This window comes from Sminthopsis crassicaudata, chromosome 2 (assembly GCF_048593235.1).
Source record: "Sminthopsis crassicaudata isolate SCR6 chromosome 2, ASM4859323v1, whole genome shotgun sequence".
NCBI lineage: Eukaryota > Metazoa > Chordata > Mammalia > Dasyuromorphia > Dasyuridae > Sminthopsis > Sminthopsis crassicaudata.
In genome coordinates, this window is record NC_133618.1 from 593,471,769 (window position 1) to 593,492,657 (window position 20,889).

The 20,889-nt window shown below is 33.5% G+C and overlaps 1 protein-coding gene across 1 annotated transcript; it reads left to right on the forward strand.

Annotated features, from left to right (window-relative positions):
* The first annotated feature begins 329 nt into the window (after window positions 1-329).
* Window positions 330-16,394, forward strand: LOC141553749 (pancreatic triacylglycerol lipase-like). Its single transcript, XM_074285236.1, has 12 exons — window positions 330-390; window positions 2,831-2,985; window positions 3,634-3,759; window positions 4,825-4,959; window positions 6,168-6,279; window positions 7,577-7,696; window positions 7,794-7,913; window positions 8,624-8,742; window positions 10,678-10,807; window positions 13,080-13,188; window positions 13,731-13,895; window positions 16,331-16,394. The coding sequence occupies exons 1-12, from the start codon at window positions 345-347 to the stop codon at window positions 16,392-16,394; spliced, it is 1,401 nt and encodes a 466-aa protein (XP_074141337.1). The 5' UTR covers window positions 330-344.
* The last annotated feature ends 4,495 nt before the right edge of the window (window positions 16,395-20,889 follow it).

Genomic DNA, 20,889 nt, shown 5'->3' on the forward strand with positions numbered 1-20,889 from the left:
ATGGAAAATGTACTCACTATCTGGTTTTATCTGGATTAAAATTAGAAATATACACTTGGCAGCTTCTCTCTTTTTTGTGCCTTTTTCCCATGGCAATGTCAGCAGAAGATAAGAATGTGTTATAAAAGGACATTTACAGGCAGTTTGGAGTGGTGCATGGGACTTGACTAAACTTCCATGGTAAGTGAGTGAAATCTTTTCCAGAGCTGCTTTATTCTGTACATTATTCAAAACGAAACAAAAGAGAACAAATGAAAAAAAGCAAGTGAACATGAATCATTACAGTCTTTATATAATAGAGTCTTGCTCCACTAAGACTCAACTGTGTGTTTGACTTTATTTAGATGCTGCTAATTTGGACAATCTCGCTGCTGTTGGGCACAGTTGCAGGTAAGGAACCATATTTATGTCAGTGTTGGACATGTAAATCTCTTGGGTGCTTCAGATTTATTTCATTTCTAAAGGAAGTCTGATGTAATAAATAGAAAGCCAACCTTTGTGTCAGGAAACCCTGAGTTCATAGCTAAACCACTGGTATATACTGGTTGCATGGATCCTGGTCAAGTAACTTAACCTCTCTGTGTTTGAGAATTATCAAAGACTAAGTTGTAAGGCAAGAGTTGATTTATATTGTTGAGAGAATTCCTTACAATGGTATCTCTATATTCATGCACTCAATGGATAGCCGAAAATAACATGTCCGATGCTGTAGTGTTCTAACTTTAAGTTCTGGTAACTTTACCAACACTGAGTATTTTTTCTTTGTGGGAGCTTAATGAAATTCTAGTATTCAAGACCAGAATTATTCTATCAGAATGACTTTTGCTAATGAACTCCTCCATCTTGAGTGGCTCTTGGGTCAAACTTTTGTTTGGTCCGAAAGGATGAAAGTCTTTCAGATCTTGAATAAATTTAAGTTCCCAAGTGAATATTCATGTGAATAACTAGAAGCATTTCTGCTCCTCACATAAGATTGGAAGAACATATTTATTTCTATTTGTATAGTGCTTTGCTGTTCAGCACAATTCAACAGGTCTGTGTTGAATAACAACTATGTACCAATCACTAGGAAAGAAAACGTAGTTCATTCATCTAAGAACTTAGGATGGAATAAGGAAGATGAGATATATACACAAATAGCTATAAATTTGTGTGGAATATGCTAAATGCAAAGGAGAAGTCCAAGCAAAGTTATATGAGAAATTTGAGGAGAACTTTTATTACTTTGTCACACAGCTCAGACTAAGTGTCCAAGTCTTTCTGACTCCAAGCTCAGTTTTCTATTCACTATACTTTTGACTGTACATGAAGCAGACAGGATGACACTGATGGATGATTAATAGTTTAGTTTGACTAAGAGTATAGGAAGGGGATTAATATTAGTATGAGATAAGGCTATAAAGAAAGGATAGAACCAGCTTGTGAAATGCCTTTAAAGTCAAATTAATGACCTCACATTCTATCCATTAAACAGTGGGGAGTCACTGGTAGTGTTTGATGAGTCATCTTTGAAAGGCTATTATCAAGATTATAACAAAGAGAATAGAGAGACTGTAGGCAGAAAGACCCATAAAAAGGTATTGCTGTAGGCCAACAGAGAAGTGATGAGACCTTTAAAATAGGGAGTTTTGTAATGGGAGCAGAAATGAAAGGCAGGATGTGAGAGATGCTATAAAGGTCAGATAAATAGGACTGGGCAACTGATTCAATGGAGAGATGAAGAAGAGAGAAAAATTCAGAATGACTTCGGGTTTTCCAGCTTTAGAGACTGGGAAAATGGTACTGCCATTAGCAGAAAATGATAAGTTAAAAGAGGAATAGGGTTTTTTCTGGGAGGGAGGGAAGGTTGAGTTCAGGTGAAATCATGTTGAATTTAAGAGACTAACCTGGCAGGTATTGTAGGCAGCTGGATATACATATTCTCTTACTTGATCCCCCAAACAACCCTGTTACGTTATTATTATTTTGCAATAAGAAAACTAAAGTTCAGAGTTGCTATGACATGCAGTCATACAACTAGTGATAAAATACAAATCACATATGTTACTTTATGTTTTTTAAAGCAAGTTTGTTGGCAGGATTGGAATTCAAAGCTACTTCTTTTAACACAAGAACAAAGTTTATCCTGCTGTATCATTCTATCTTTAATTAAAGTATACTTCTAATTTTTGAGACTGGGTCTCCCAATGCCTTTTAGGCTGGCAGTATAGGGGTTATTCACCGGCCTCATCTAATTACCACTGGTCAATATGGAAAGTCTATCAACATTCTGATTCTGACCTGGGTCATTTCACTCCCTCCTTAGGCACCCGGGTAGACCCCCTGCTGCCAAGGACTTGACATATTGAGTCCAGTTTGAGCCCAGTGGAGTTAGGAGCTTCTGAGCTCAACAGATACTTTAAGTTCAATGTTCCTGGTAGCAGGGACCATGGTATAGGATACCACATCCAGCACTAAGGTGTCTTAGCAGTACTTAGCACAGTTCTGGCACATGGTAGGTGCTTCATACATATTTGTTAATTGATTGGCTAGGGTGTGATTACCTCAAATTTTATTGCTTATGAACCCAGCACAGAAATGGTGTAATCTAAAAGTAGAGTTTTGGGGGAAGTCTTATCGGGGCAATAAGAGGAATGAAGCACTTGAATATTTTAAATACTGTGCCTATAGCTATTAGGAAAGAAGAACTTTCACTTCATAATCATTCAGGGATTTTGAGGAGAGGGAAGTAAAATCTAAAACATTCTTTTAATGTGTATCAAAAGAACTCATTAAAATTACCTTATATTTTAATTTATTACTTATATGTTCCTTTTTTTGGTAATTACAGGAAATCAAATTTGCTTTCCAAGACTTGGATGCTTTACAGATGATAAACCATGGGCTGGCATCATAGAAAGACCCCTTAAATTGCTTCCCTGGTCTCCAGAAGATATCAATACCCGATTTCTTCTATATACCAATGAAAACCAAGACAGCTATCAAGTAAGTTGTGCTATTATTTTAAAATTTATGACTAGAGCAGATTTAGACTAAATAAATAAATAGGTCATCTAGATTTTCTAGCTCCTCACTGAACATTCACCAGAGAGAAGCCACTTGGTATATTGGGGACTTTTGAAAACTAGTAAGTTTTACTTTACTGTAAATTTTTCAGGGAGTTACTGCTTGTCAAGTCGTCATGTCAACGAACTTTATTTTAGGCACCTAATATGTGCCAGCACTGTGCAAAGTGCCACGGATACAAAGAAAGGACAAAAAAAAAAAAGTCTGTGGGAAGATAACATAAAAATAACTGGGCAAACAAGCTGAAGATCTAGATTTTGTATAAATTATCAACAATATATTTAAGTGTAATAGATAAGGACCACCTCTTTCTCCTTCAGGTCATATTTTTGCACATACAAACTGCTCCCCCTATCATTATTATTAAAGCATATGTTTCATACTGTATTTCCGAATTGATGTCAGGTCCTGTGGTATTTACCCATTAGACTACAATTTGCAACAGTGTGAGTAAAGCTATGAAAAAAGACCCCTTTCTCAGAAATGTTTCCCCTCAAGTAGAAAGAATTATATTACAAAAAATAAAAAAGGTTGATGTGCATATTATTCTTTTTCTTCTGAATGCAGCAAATTATTCCAGAAGATTTGGAAACTATCAAAAATTCTAATTTCAACAAAGATAGAAAAACTCGATTTATTATTCATGGATTCGTAGATAAAGGTGAAGAAGACTGGTTGTCACATATGTGCAAGGTAGGATAACAGCAATAGTAAACTTCACTCTCTGATGCTAATCTTTACTGGGCTTCCCTCTTAGACACAACAGTACCGTAAGGAGAATAAATTAAATTTTCTTGTCCTCATTCTGTATATGAGAGAATTGAATGGTCAAATGTCAGCTCTTATATTCACACTGTCAAAAAAGCAATGAAGTATAGTGGGAAAAGTATAGTGGGAAAAGGAGCTATAACTAGTCAAAACTAGTCAAAATTTGTGTGGGTGGGTAAAGGTCATGGGGGCCCAGAAAACCTATTACTCCCTATGATAACAACCTATCCCCAACCACCAAACAGTTGTAGTCCTTCTCCATGTTAAGTTTGGGATTGGGAGGAGAGGGAAGCTGTTCTGCAGAAAAAGCAACTGAAGCTACAGGACTTTAACAGAAGTGATTCCACTTCACCTCCTATCTGGGATATTAGCTTCCTGAGCAAAGTCCCATTTGCCCCATGCTTGTTATGGCTCTAATGGATATGCTTATGAAGGGCCATAGTTTTGAACTACATATTGCAGGATATTTTTTTCATATGAAAAATCTTTCCAGTAAGGTAGCTCTAAAGATAATTATATAGATATATACAAAAATCCCTTTAGTTTCTTGAAAAACATTATATTTTTTACTTGCCAATTAGACTGATCTCCAAAGGTCCTGATGGGGGGAAACTTTGTACATAGGCCTATCCCTGTTGTTGCTTACTAATAGCAATACATTATATATCATACTTCCTCTAGTTTCCCACAATACAAATTTCTCTACACGCTGCAATGGAATCCCTCAATATAATCCTTACTGAACTTCAGATACCAGTTTTCATGTTAGATGTCAAAGAGTAATAATTCAATATTGTACCATCCTAAATATGTTTCTTAAAAATTATTATTATTAATTGATATATCTTTTCATAGTTTTTAAGATCTTGAACAGACCATGTGGAAAATATAGCTCATTATACTAGTTAATGATTTTTAAAAATAAAAAATAAAAAATGGGTCTTCTAACAATCCCTTGATGATTTAACTATATCTGTCGTATTTTTCTAGAATTTCTTTCAAGTGGAAGAGGTAAACTGCATTTGTATTGACTGGAAAAAGGGGGCACGAACTGAATATACCCAAGCCTCACAAAATGTCCGAGTGGTGGGGGCTGAAATAGCTTATCTTGTGGAGGTCTTTAAGGTAATTAGGAGTCTTCATGTTATCTCATGCTCTGTAGCTGTTATTCTCTGAATGCTGTGATCATACAATTGTTAAACTTATCGTTAACCTTTCTATATAGAGATTTTAGTTTGTTCTGACTGACCAGAAGGGAACAGTAGTGTGTCTGCATTTGGAGTTTTGTCTATAAGTTTAAAGATGAAGACAGCTCAGTGGATAGATACAATGATAGATCTTGAGTCACAAAGACCAAGTTCAAATTTGACTTCAGATACTTCCTGGCTGGGTAGGCTGGGCGTATCACTTTACTTCTCTCTGCCTCAGTTTCCTTTTCTGTAAAATGGGGATTGTTGTTGTGAGGATAAAATGAGAGAATATTTGTAAATTGTCTTGCAAACTTCAAAGCACTATATAAATATGATTATTATTATTATTAACACAAACCTGTTTGTCCATTTTTATTTAATTGCCTTGTCAGTTCAATTTTAAGGGAAAAAGCAACTCTTTTTAATTTGATATACTTCTCCACTTGTACAACTAATTTTCTCTAGTTGATTGAATTTTGCTAGTTTTTAAAACTACAATGCATAGACAGTTATCAAGGATCAAATTATTTGAACAGTTTCTAAGATATGTTGGGAAGCAGTGGGGTACAGAGGAAAGAATGTTTAATTTAGGGTGTGAAGACCTGGATTCAAATTAAAGCTCTGCTATTGACCTGCTCTGTGTGAACTTGGGCTAGTCAATGTTCTGGGTGCTCATTTCTTAATATGGAAATTTTTGGATTAAATGATTTCCAAGGGCCCTTCTGCCATTAAATCTTTGATATTTCTGATCTATATATGCCATACCAACAAAAGACATGAGAAGTAAATTAGACTCACATTGTAGATGGTTGAGTAATTTCTTCATTATTACTTCTTATTCCAAATCTTTGCTTTTAGAAATTTCTAATAATTACACATGATGAATTTAATATCAGATCTTCCCCTTTTCAAAAATGTGATCAAATAATCTTAAAGACATTTTGCTTAAGACTTCAGAATAAAAGCCATAAATTATAAATACTTTAATATTTGTCCCTCCTTGAAAAGTTAGAAATATCATCATTTCCATGTTGAGGAGAAGTGAGAAGTCACTCTCAATAATGATTCTCAAGGGGCATGTCATTAATATGTCCCTAATACCAACTCAGCCCTTTCTGAAGACCTTTTTTTCCCTCTCATCAGACTGAGTTTGGATATTCTCTTGATGATGTCCACATCATTGGCCACAGTCTGGGATCCCACATTGCTGGCGAGGCTGGGAGAAGGTTAAATGGTCTCATTGGACGAATCACTGGTAGGATTAAAATAGTGAAAACCTGCTAATTGAGACATGAGGATGAACATGATGAAAACTTGGTGGTCTGAGTGTCATATAGGAAACATATCTGTAAAACCGTAATTTTTTGGAGAAAGAGAGATGAATTTGGCATTTCATATACTAGAATAATTAGACTATTTTACCTCACAAAGATGATCTTATTCACATGAGATGAAAATTTTTGACTTTTATCTCTTCCCTTCTTTTTGTCTCTGACATCATGTCTCTGTCAAATTAAATTTATCAACAAAATTTAGGGATTCTCTGAAGAATCTGCATTTTGTATTTGTATTTTGAGTGCCTAGTAGGGCTATTTAGAAAAAAATCTTTTTCAGAGGATTTAGTTAAAGGAGAGAATTTTCTTATAAAGTCTGAATTTCTTAAAGTAGGCTAAAAGTACTTCATCCTTCTATTTCCCTCAAGCTTAATATCACCATGGTATTATTCAAGTGATTGTTCTTGAAATGGTTATCTCTGCCCTCTATGAATTGAAACCTAGTGGCAAATTCTGTGAACCACAGAAAATTTCTTTTATAACACAGAAGGCAACAGAATAGTCAATGTATTCTAAAAATAATAAATTCAAACTATCCTTCCTCATAATTATTTATATACAGATATAAGTAAGATATTGGTGCAAATCACTTATCTTCTTAACCTCAATTTCCGCATCTTCAGAAAGGAGATAATAGTTGCTCAAAATACATATTTTAAAGGACTTTTGTGAGAGAATCATATTATATAACCTTAAGCTCTACTTAATTGTGAACTGTTGTATTATTAGTATTATATAACCACAAACAATATAGATATTTTCTATAATGATTCTTGGAGGTAAGATCTAGAACTGTGATTTCATTGATATAGAAAATTCTTGGGGCAGTTAGATGTTGCAATCCAGGACTAGACCTGGAGTCAGGAAGACCTTAAACACCTAATACTTACCTCTTGCTAGCTGTATGATTCTGGACAAGTCATTTAACCCTAATTGCCTTGTAAAAATTATTTTGAAAAAGAAAAAAGAAATTCTTTTATGAATTCAAGCTGGCACCACCTCTGCAATTTATAATCTTAGAGAATTGTCTAAAACATTGAAAGGTAAAATTAACTTGCCCAGGATCATATACGTAGTGTGACATATCAAAGCAAGGAATAGAGAGAGTCCAGGTCTTCCTAGCTTAGCAATTAGTGTTATATCACGCCATATCTTGCCACTTGATAATGTTAAATGAGATATAAGAAAATAACAAAAATATAACAATATTTCTCCCAGGGTTGGATCCTGCTGAGCCTTGCTTTGAAGGGACCCCAGAAGAAGTCCGATTGGATGCCAGTGATGCTAAGTTTGTTGATGTCATTCACACAGACGCTAGTCCTGTCATCCCTAACATGGGTGAGCCCTTCTACTCATCTTGCAAATCTGACCAGAAATAATTAAGTTTTTTGGCAATGAGTTCAAACCTACTTAACACTTGTTTAAAATGTCTTAGGTTTTGGAACAAGTCAAATTGTGGGACATCTTGATTTCTTCCCCAATGGAGGAGAACACATGCCTGGATGTCAGAAGAATGCCCTTTCTCAGATTGTAGATATAAATGGAATCTGGGAAGGTAAGTCCATTGAGCACATAACAAATATTACTAGTAAAATGCATATTACTATCTTGCCAAACTTGACAAGATGTTTTGCCAATACCTTGCCTTATTCTACTATAAAATTATGGATTTTAAAAACTGTTTTACAGTATTCTACCACTATATGAGACCTTCCTCCTAGGGTGGGAGTGGGTAGTTATGATAGGAAATGGATTTCTGAAAGATTTTCATTAGGTCAGTCAAGCTTGTCCTTTAATAAAAATTCAATTGTGTCTCAAAACAAATTAGCTCTTCTCATGTATATTTGGCACCATTTTGTAAACATTAACTCTTTTTGAGAACCAGAGTAGTCTCATTGCTAGAGAATTGATCATAGTCAGTGAGATTTTGGGTTTTTCTCTGAAAATTACTAGTTGTATGATGCTAAGCAAGTTGCTAAATCTCTTTTCAGCTCATTTGATGAGAATGTACCAACCTTTTTTGGTAGAGGACATCTCTCCCCCTTTTTGATGAAATGACAAGCCTAGCCTGACAGTATCTAATGAAATATATCATAAATATATCATTGAATATATATCATATATCATACGAATATATCATGAAATAAATTGTGCTTTTTAAAAAGTGTGATATGTTCTTAATTTTGAAGTCTATGTCATTTATTTTAATAATAATTTTGGATTGCAAATAATGTCCCTTCTGTGTGATCCCATTTAATTTCATAGGAACTCGTGATTTTGTGGCATGTAATCACTTGAGAAGTTACAAGTATTATGCAGATAGCATCCTTAACCCAAATGGATTTTCTGGATTCCCTTGTGCTTCCTACAAAGTTTTTGAGGCAGTAAGTAATTGCTTACCATGAAAGTCAACAGAGCATACTGCAGAGAGAACTTATGTTTCTAGTTCATAAAAAGTTGGGTTCTGTTCCTACCTTGGACACATTAACTTGATCTTGAACAGATAACTTCTCAGTGCTCTGAAAACGTATTGATCTACATTGATATAAAGAATTTTACCATGAGTTTTTCATAAGTTAAATCATAGTCAAGAACCATAAAAAGTTATTTCTGTACACAAAATCACAAACCTGGAAAAAACAATTTGATGCAAACTATTTTTGAAAGCTTCTTAAATGGCCATCCAAGGGCTCTTAAAGCCCTCCACTGAGACCCATTGCACTACTGCTTAGCTCTCATTGATAGTAATTTTTTTCTATTGATATGAAGTCTTTTTCTTCTTCTGCCCATGATTCCTGATTCTATTCATTGGGATACTCTGATGTACATAGAACAATTCTGATCCCGTTTTCTTACCAGTTATTGAGATAATTCTAAAGCACTGTCTTCTTCTCCAGAATAAACACCCTTAGTTCCTTCAATCCTTGAGAACAAGTAGATGGAGAACACATAAGTCTCCTATCCCCCAAATCTCTTTAGCATAACTCATAAAATGATATAGTGGAAAGGGTGCTGAAAAGCCAGTTGAAGTTCCAATCTTGTTCTGATATGTTTTGAACTCCAACATTGTCTCTAGACTCCAATTTTTTTACCTTTAAAATGGTAGATTTCTCGAAGACCTTCCTACTTCTAGCATTTACTAAGTTCTAGTATTGTTTTCTATATACATTACCTACATACATATACATGTTTCTATATGATGTTCTTACTTAAAGTCACATAAAGACAATTTTAGTCACATAATAATCATTAGCATTTCAGAGGAAATATTGAAATTTTCATTGTGGTTTAAATTACCCTAATGATCGTTTCATCCTTCCCTTCTCTTATAGGCAGTGGTTAAATACGTGTTTCATTTAGAGTCATTTTAGGAAATTTTTTTGAAGCCATTTTTTGAAAAGACAGTACAGAAATCTGAGCTAATATCTATCTGCTGCCAAATTGAAAGTGATAATTAAACCATAAAGTTTTCCAAAAATATGAATTACCTAAACATCCTGATAATAGATTAGATTTTTCAGTTTTGTCTAGTGTTGTAACATGCTGTAAACAGTTTTAGACTTCCTATAAAGAAGAAAGAATTCATTCAGGTATCTAGTATAGCATTATTGTGTTGTGATTTTGAATCCCAAATGTCTATTACAATCATTCAATTACTTTTAAAAACTAGACTTATTTTAAGTTCATGCATATTTTCATTCTAAAAGTAATCAGTGGTGAATATCATTTAACAAGCAAAAAATTCTCAAATTTTAGTTGATATTTATGTCACAATAGTCACAGAACTGAACTTAGTGTTAGAAACAACTGAATTCTAATTCTACCTCAAAAAGCTACTAGTAATATGACCCTGAGTAATTAATTTAATCTTTCTCAACTTTAGTTTCTTCATCTGTAAAATTGGGGTAATAATAATACCTAACTTACAAATTATGTTGTAAGGACCAAAAGAAATAACATGCAAATTTTATGTGCTTTATAAATGTCATCTAAGATTATTGGGTAGGGTAAGAGAAGGTCATAATTCCATATTCCATTGTTAGGTTATGCTAACACTCATTAATTCAAATGTTGAAAATTGCATTCATCATTCAATTTAAGATCAGTTTCTTTTAAATTATCATATTATGTTGAATTACTCTGCAAGGTAGGCTGAGTCCCTCACATATTTTTAGATATATGATTAATTTTCCTCAAATTGTATAAAGATACTAGAATTGTATTTGCTTTTTAGATTTTTGAGTGAATAGGGTGATAATAGAAAGATAAAACCTGGAAAGATAACATGTTCTCATTAACCATTTATTTATTTTCAATAGAATAAGTGCTTCCCTTGTCCATCTGGAGGATGTCCACAGATGGGCCATTATGCTGATAGATTTGCTGATAAAACAAAGACACAGGGACAGATCTTTTATCTCAACACTGGAGATGCCAGTAATTTTGCACGTAAGTTTCCATTTGATTTCCTTGATTTTCAAAGCTCTATAAAATTGATATTGCCTGTTTAAAAAAAAAAAGACTTTTTCTGGTATATACAGGAAAAAGAAGGAGAGGAGTATACTTGGGAGATGATTACTGAATACTGAAGGCCAATTTAGAGGGGATAGAAGATTTTCTCTGCTCTGAGAAATCTGGATGATACTACTGCATGGTTCCACTGTTAAATGTGCTGAATGTATAAATTGATTTCTGGTTTTAAACACTTCTTGAAACAGATTGCAAAATATGTATTTCCTAGATTCTGTTCTTGTGATACTACCTTCTGGATCCTTAAACATACACTCACATTTTCTTTTATTGATGTTTAAAAAGAACAGTTTTGGACAGTTTTTTTAAATGCTACTTACCTGATAACTACTGAAAGACGAACTTTATACAGTATAATTATCACCTAATTCATAGCTAAGAGTACACAAAGGGTCTGAGAAGACCTTTATATAGTAGAATATGACATCATTTCTATATGCTCTGGTCAGGGAATGAAAGAAAGAAGACAAGAATATAGAACCAAGAGACTAAAGATGTGGAAGATACCTTTACTTCACAATTTTGCCTCCACACTGACTTAGCAAGACTGTACTATAGACAAGCCATGTTGGGATAGTATAGAAGAGTTAGGAACTTGTGAGTCTGGAAAACCAAGGTTCAAAGCCTACTTCTGATTCTGACTCTTCAGTTGTATGACCCATGACAAATCTTTTGATCTTTCTGACTCAGTTTCCTCATTTGGAAAACACATGTTAGACTAACAGGCCTCTAAAGCATCTTCCAACTCTGAATTTATGATATTAAAATAAAATTATATAATTGAAAATATATTAGGCTTAGAGTCACAATGTGAAGCATAATTCAATCCCAGGCTCTGTTAGTTATTTATAATAATATATAACTTTTGTCAAATAACATTCTTTCAAAGCCTTGACTTTCTTATCTATAATATGGGTACTAATGTTCTTTCACAGTTTTTGTTTGTTTTGTATGGCAAGCATCATGATAATGAGCTCGAAGTCAGTGAGGTAACATTAACAAACTAACTTTTTTTGATATAAAATTCACAAATTTGGAAAAATTGCAGGTTGAGTCAGAGGGCAGATTAGTGAAAAAATATCAGTTATAGACTATTTATTTATTTTAGGGCTGGGGTTAAGTGACTTGCCCAGGGTCACACAGCTAGGAAGTGCTAAGTGTCTAAGACCAGATTTGAACTCGGGTCCTCCTGAATTCAGGGCTGGTGCTCTATCCACAGCTCCACCTAGCTGCCTCAGTTATAGACTATTTAAAAAGAAATGCTATTTTAAGGAAGCAGAAATCCCATGTCAAGGCATAAATAGGTAGCAAAAAATAAAATGTAAAAAGTAGGAGCATGGAAAAAATGTCCGAAGAAGAAACAAGAGAATTGAAGCCTTAGATGGGTTTTGTCACTAATTAATTGTGTAATTTTGGAGACCATAATAAATTGAGCACTATATTGAGCATAATAAATTGAATCAGAAGACTGAGTTCAAAGCCTGTCTATGATACTAGTTAGGTGTGTATCCTAACCTTTCTAAACCTTAGTTTCTTTATCTGTACAATGGGAATAAGAATAGCACTTACCTCACAGGGTTAATTTGAGTATAAAATAAGAATATAAGTAAAGCACTTTTAAACTTAAAAGGGCTATATAAATATTAGATATTATCACTGTTATTATCTAAGCTCTGGTTTTCCAACATTTTAAGGTGATCATCTATAAAAAATGAGAGGGTTAGACTAGAAGTTCACTAAGATTTCTTCTACTTCTACAATTGTGGAGTTGAAAAAATTGGGTAAGATAATGTAAAAAATTATGAGTGTAAAACCCTCTTTGTATCATAAAAAAAAAATTTCTTTAACAGAAAAGGATTATCTGACATTAAAAATATTATGAAGAAATGGTCAATGTCTAAATTTCTTAGTTAGAAAAGCCTATTGATTTTAGTTTGAATTAATTTTATTAGATAGAAAAATCATTTATTAGATAGAAATTTATTAGATAGAAGATAGAAGTAATTCCTTGCAAATAAAGGAATTACTTAAAACCTTGCATCCAATAAGAATCATGCATACTATAACTAAATTATCATATATTATATATTAGTGCCATGTAAATTAAGTTTTACTGAAATCTCTCTATTTATATATTCATACATTTAATATAGTTATTTTTTCATATCTCTATTTCTTCCTTTATAAATAGGTTGGAGGTATAAGATAGCTGTCACATTGTCTGGAGCCAAGGTTACTGGAACAATAGCAGTTTCTTTGTTTGGAGATAATGGAAACAGCAGGCAATATGATATTTTCAAGTGAGTTCAATATTATCATATATTTTAAATGTTGGAATTATTCCTTCATATTAAGGTATTTTATCCAAATTATTGTTTATATTTTCATTGCTATGAAAATTGACTTTGTAGTAGTATGTACCTTTTATGAAGTTAATCATAATATTTTCTTTTGAATTATGGATACTGAAATTGAGAATTTGGCTTCTAATTTTGGTATATTGCTATTTACTGGACAAATCATTTATTTTTACATCACAAGAGAATTTTTTTTGTTTTTGTTGCTAGGTGTTTAATTTAAAATCAGTAAACAATCTGCCAACAGAACAATTTTATGAGGTCATCACTTGTTAAACTGTAAGAGAAAGTTGTGACCAAAACATGTCAAAATTCTATGACTTATTTGGAACATATATTATAACCATGTTTGTTTGAGTTTTGCCTTTATTTAATACAATGGAAATACAACTTAATGAGGAAAATATTTATTATGCATACATTTTATAAGTAAATATATATGTGAAAATTCCTTATTCTGATTTGATTTTATACTTCTATTCAAGGGGAACCCTAAGACCAGGTTATACACATTCTAATGAGATTGATTCAGATGTCTATGTTGGAACACTTCAAAAAGTTAAATTTCTTTGGGGCAACAAAGTGATCAATCCAACTCTGCCCAGAGTGGGAGCATCAATGATCACTGTAGAAAGTTCAGATGGACAGACGTAAGTACTTTTTTTGTGAACCAAAAGAATATGAAGTATTGAAGAGGCATATTTGTAATATGCTCACTCAGAAAATCTGCTTTGACATATTTATTTCAGTAGTCTTATCATATTACTTTTATCTTATATATAAAATATTTCATAGATGATAGTTTATTTTAGGAAAATTGAACTTTCAAAGATATGTTGGGTGATATTATGTCATCTGATAAAAGTCCATGCCAAGGTCAGAGTTTGACCCTGAAATTCTACTATAGGAAAACTCCAGTTATTTAAGTGTATCTCTACCTAATGTACTTCAAAGTTGTGTAGAATCACAGAATTTAGAGAGAGGAAAAATCTTAGAAATCATCTAATCCAAGTCCCTCATTGTACAGATGAAAAAAAACCTGAAGCTCAGAGAGATGAGTGAGCTTACCAAATGTCAAACAAGTAGTAAATAGTGGTTGAAGAAAAACAGAAATTTAAGGGAAACAGCATCAAAGAGGGCAATTAGTTCCATAGAATAATACTGTAAATACCAGTAAGTGGACTTCAGGCTGAATAATATTACAGTACAATTATGCCATGTTACTTTTTAGAGTCTGATTTTTTCATTGTAAAATGTCTGTGATTGAATTAATGTTATGTAGTAAATGCCTGGTTACTATCAAGGAAAGTCATTAAATGGTCATGCACCAATTTCTTTTTCTATCCTTTCTGGGTCAAAATAGTCCTTATTCATGCATTTTTAAAAATGTTTAGTATAGTTCAAATTCTGCTATTGAACTAAAATATAAGAAAAACTAAACATAAAAAAAACAACAGGAGGAGGAAAAAATATTTTACCCTGGACTGGTTTCTTTTTGTTACTTCACATATTTATTTAGCAGATTTTGACTGAGTGCCATTAAATGGTGAAAAAGGCACTCAGAGGGAATATATAAGGAAGAATAAAAACTATTTGAAGGTTTTTTCCTTATATTTGTATCTGGTATTTAGCAAAGAACTTTGCATATAGTATATAATAGGTGTTTAATAAATGCTGATCTATCTGTTAAATTGAATTAAGTATGCTTACTGTCCTCACAGAGAGGAGCTTCAGGAAATATCAATATTGTGTTAAAATCAAGTTTCCTAAATAATATTCCATTCTATGACAATGTTTCAAGGCAAGCACGATATTCCTTTCTAGAACATCAAGATTCTAAGAATAGAATTACAAAATCATGTATCAGAAGTACTTATTACTGCAGCATTTTGCCATGCAAAAATACTTATTTCCAAATTTTCTTTAAAATTTCCTTGACATTCCTTTATTTTGGAGTCATTTTATTCCCCTAGATTTCCTTGAGTAGCACCTAGCACAGAGCTTGGTCTGTTGTAATTGCTAAATATATGTTTGGGTTTTGGATTGACTGATAATGGGTTCTGTCAATATCTTTAAAGCTTACCAATATTGTGGCCAATTGTTTCTGAAGGGCCACCATGTTAAAAGGCTGGTGATATTTTAAAATACATAAACAAAGTCTATTCCCAGTCCTCTGGGTCTTGTACTTCTTGAAGTTACTTGAAAGGTCTTTAGTTGGACACACTTTAGGCAAAACTTGAAAATCAACTCTTGTGAAATATCTAGTAATCTTTCCCATTCTCACAGCAATGGCTTCAATTCAAGAACTCCTCTTGTCTATCCATTTTACTTCTTCCCAGAGAGTATATAAGGGAACTTGCAAATTTAACAAATCCAACCATTTATATTTATACTTTAAGACAGTTTTTAAAAAAGCATTTATTGAATACCTGTTATAATTAAAGCTCTCAATTAAATGCTTTGTAGAATGTAAAATGTTTGCTATATGTATGATCTTAAAGGGTTCTTGAATTTCCACATTTTAAGTTGCTCAAAGGGGGCAATTAGATGTTACCATGGATAGATAGAGCATTGGGATTGTAGTTGGGAAGAAATGAAGTCAAATCCATTTTCAGAGACTTACCAACTGTGTGACCCAAGGCAAGTCACTTTATTTCTGCTAGTCTAAGATCCCTCATCTGTACAATAAGGATAACAATAGTCACCTCTCTCCCAAGATTGTGAGGATCTAATGAGATAATTAGCATGGTGCCTGGAGTACAGTCAGTGCTGTATAAGTATTAGTTAGTTGTAGTAGTAATAATAGTAGTAGTAGTATAGTAAGATTAGGGAGCTAATCCAATCAAACAAATATTTATTAAATACCTGCAATGTATAAAGGCTCTGTCCCAGATGTAGTCCCTGACCTAAACATGGCTTATATCCTATTATCTCTTCCAAAATGAAATATGATTTACTCAGATTACAAAAGCAAAAATATAAATGCTTCAGAGAGATACAAAATGTTGAGAAATGGCTCTAAAAACATACACATTCATATGTGTATACTATGTATACATAATATATCTGTTATTTTTCCCTGCAGGTTCAACTTCTGTAGCAAAGAAACTGTAAGAGAAGATATTCTGCTAACTCTCAATGCTTGTTAAAATCATGTTACAGTGAAATCATTATTTACCACCATAATAAAAGGCAAATGTAAATCTGTTCAGTGTATTCATTCAACATTGATATCTACCTTATTTTTTCTTTTTCTATTTATTATTAAAGCTTTTTTATTTTCAAAACACATGCATAGATAATTTTCAACATTCACCCTTGCAAAATCTTGTGTTCCAAATTTTTCCCTCCTTTCCCCCCATCACCTCCCTTAGAGACAAGTAATATATGTTAAACATTTGCAATTCTTCTATACATGTTTCCACAACTATCATGCTGCATAACTAAAATCAGATCAAAAAGGAAAAAAAATGAGAAAGAAAACAAAAAAGAGTGAAAATATTATGTTGTGCTCCACACTCATTTCCTACAGTCCTCTCTCTGGGTGTAAATGGCTCTCTTCATTAAAAAACCACTGGAACAACTGACCTGAATCATTGTTGAAAAGAGCCATTTCCATCAGAATTGATTATCATATAATTTTGCTGTTGCCATGTACAATGATCTCCTGGTTCTATTCACTTCACTTAGGATCAGTTTATATAAATCTCTCTGGGGCTCTCTGAAATCATCCTCCTGATCATTTCTTATAGAACAATTACTATTCCATAACATTTATATGTCATAACTTATTCAGCCATTCTCCAACTGATGGGCATCTACTAAATTTCTACTTTCTTCCCACTACAAAAAGAGCTGCCAAAAATTTTTTTGTATATGGATCCCTTTATGATCTCTTTGGGATACAGGCCCAGTAGGGACACTGCAGGATCAACTGTATATACAGTTTGATAACTTTTTGAGCATAGTTCCAAATTGCTCTCCAGAACGGTTGAATCAGTTCACAACTCCACCAACAATGTATTAGTATCCCAGTTTTCCCACATCCCCCTCCAGCATTTTGCATTATCTTTTCCTGTCATCTTAGCCAATCTGAGAGCTATTATACTTTATTTTCAATGCAATTTTTAGGCAGTAAACTTATTTTAAATTAGGGGTGTGTTCTAGATCTATTCTTGAACATTTATTGAATTTTGCAAATTATCTCCTGTCACCTCACTAAGATGGTGATTCTCCAAATCATCATTTATCATCATATATTGCTGATCATTATTCATTTAAGCAATGCTATTCTAGATTGAATATAAAACAGGTATAATTTCAGCTAAAATAAGGTCAAAATAGGTAAATATTTTAAATATGAAGAGTAATAACATAATTAAATTAGGAGAACAAGGAATAGTTTATCTATCAGATCTATGGAGAAGGGAAGAATTTATGACCAGAGATAATTTTGAATACATTAGGGAAACATGTGTTTATTAGCTCTGAATGGGGAAAGCTTTAACATTGTTGAAAGAGATTTTTTTAAAAATCTGTAAAGATGAAACTTGCAAAGATGGTGGCATAGAGGCAGACAGCTGCTTGAGCTCTACGTTTTCTCTCAGGACTTACTTCATGACAAGCCTCGGAGTTAATGCATAATCGACTATATTAATAGCCAAATTAACAAAAACCATATGATCGTCTCAATACATGCAGAAAAAGCATTTGATAAAATCCAACATCCATTCCTACTAAAAACACTTAAGAGTATAGGAATAAATGGGCTATTCCTTAAAATAATCAGGATCATATATTTAAAACTGTCAGGAAACATCATATATAATGGTGATAAACTGGAACCTTTCCCAGTAAGATCAGGAGTGAAACAAAGTAAGGTTGCCCACTATCACCATTACTACTCAATATCGTACTAGAAATGATAGCCTCGGCAATAAGAGCTGAGAAAGAGATTAAAGGAATTAGAACAGGTAATGAGGAAATTAAACTATCACTCTTTGCAGATGATATGATGGTATACATAGAGAACCCCAAAGACTCTGCTAAAAAGCTATTAGAAATAATTCAGAACTTTAGCAAAGTTGCAGGATACAAAATAAATCCACATAAATCCTCAGCATTTTTATACATTACCAAGACAATCCAACAGCAAGAGATACAAAGAGAAATTCCATTCAAAATAATGCCGATAGTAAAAAATATTTGGGAATCTATCTACCAAAGGAAAGTCAGGAATTATATGAGCAAAATTACAAAACACTTGCCACAAAAATAAAGTCAGATTTAAATAATTGGAAAGACATTGAGTGCTCTTGGATAGGCCGAGCAAATATAATTAAGATGACAATACTCCCTAAACTAATCTATTTATTCAGTGCTATACCAATCAGGCTCCCTAGAAACTATTTTAATGACCTAGAAAAAATAACAACAGAATTCATATGGAACAACAAAAGGTCGAGAATTTCAAGGGAAGTAATGAAAAAAAAAATTAAATGAAAGTGGTCTAGCTGTACCTGATCTAGAACTATATTATAAAGCAACAGTCACCAAAACCATTTGGTATTGGTTAAGAAATAGACTAGTTGATCAGTGGAATAGGTTAGGTTCACAGGGCGAGATAGTGAATAAAAATAGCAATCTAGTGTTTAACAAACCCAAAGATCCCAACTTTTGGGATAAGAATTCATTATTTAACAAAAACTGCTGGGAAAACTGGAAATTAGTATGGCAGAAACTAGGCATTGACCCACATTTAACACCACATACTAAGATAAGATCAAAATGGGTCCAAGATTTAGGCAGAAAGAACGAGATCATAAATAAATTAGAGGAACATAGGATAGTCTACCTCTCAGACTTGTGGAGGAGGAAGGAATTTGTGTCCAAAGGAGAACTAGAGATCATTATTGTTCACAAAATAGAAAGTTTTGATTACATCAAATTTAAAAGTTTCTGCACAAACAAAACTAATGCAAACAAGATTAGAAGGGAAGTAACAAATTGGGAAAACATTTTTACAGTAAAAGGTTCTGATAAAGGCCTCATCTCCAAAATATACAGAGAATTGACTTTAATTTATAAGAAATCAAGCTATCTTCCAATTGAAAAATGGTCAAAGGATATGAACAGACAATTTTCAGATGATGAAATTAAAACTATTTCTACTCATATGAAAGAGTGTTCCAAATCACTACTGATCAGAGAAATGCAAATTAAGACAACTCTGAGATATCATTACACACCTGTCAGATTGGCTAAGATGACAGGAACAAATAATGATGAATGTTGGAGGGGCTATGGGAAAACTGAGACACTGATGCATTGTTGGTGGAGTTGTGAAAGAATCCAACTACTCTGGAGAGCAATCTGGAATTATGCCCAAAAAGTTATCAAAATGTGCATACCCTTTGACCCAGCAGTGCTACTCCTGGGCTTATATCCCAAGGAAATACTAAAGAAGGGAAAGGGACCTGTATGTGCCAAAATGTTTGTGGCAGTCCTTTTTGTAGTTGTAGCGAGCTGTCGTCTCCAGAAGCTGCTGGATCGCTCTCTGGGAAGAGATCTGCTGTGTCTACTCAAATCTCTCCGACAGATTCTTCTTCCTGTAACGAACCGTTGTCTCCAGGCAGTTGCTGTTAACTCTTGTCCAAAGAAGTGACTTCCCTTCCTGCAGAGAGCCCCGTCAAGCCTGATGCAATTCAGAGTCTCCTTCTTGAATCCTGGCTCTGAATCTCCTCCAGCTCTTATCCTTCTCCAGGCCGATCTGCTCTCCAGGCCCAATATTGTGTCTTTTATCCTCCCAGAGAATGGGCGTGGGATAATGCAAGGGCTTCTGGGAAGAACCACTTAAGCCAATGAGCTTGCTCCTTCTATCAAGTCAACCTGAGTTCTCACCTTGTAATTGTCCAGACAACCTGAATTCTCACCTTGTCACTGTCCAGACAACCTGAGTTCTCACCTAGTAATCCTAACAGTAGTGGCTAGAAATTGGAAAATGAATGGATGTCCATCAATTGGAGAATGGTTGGGTAAATTATGGTATATGAATATTCTGTAAGAAATGACCAACAGGATGAATACAGAGAGACTTGGAGAGACTTACATCAACTGATGCTGAGTGAAACGAGCAGAACTAGGAGATCATTATACATTTCAACAATGATACTGTACGAGGATGTATTCTGATGGAAGTGGATATCGTCAACATAGAGAAGAGCTAATCCAATTCCAACTGATCAATGATGGACAGAATCAGCTACACCCAGAAAAGGAACACTGGGAAATGAGTATAAACTGTGAGCAGTTTTTTTTGTTTTGTTTTGTTTTGTTTTGTTTTTCTTCCCAGATAATTTTTACCTTCCAAATACAATTCTTCCTTTGCAACAACAACAACAACAACAACAAAATTCAGTTCTGCACATATATATTGTACCAAGCATATACTATAAGATATTTAATATGTATGGGAATGCCTGCCATCTAGGGGAGAGGGTGGAGGGAAGGAGGGGAAAAATTGGGAACAGAAGGGAGTACAAGGGATAATGTTGTTAAAAAAAAAAATTACCTATGCATATGTACTGTCAAAAAAATGTTATAATTATAAAATTAATTTAAAAATTGAATACATTTAATTAAAAA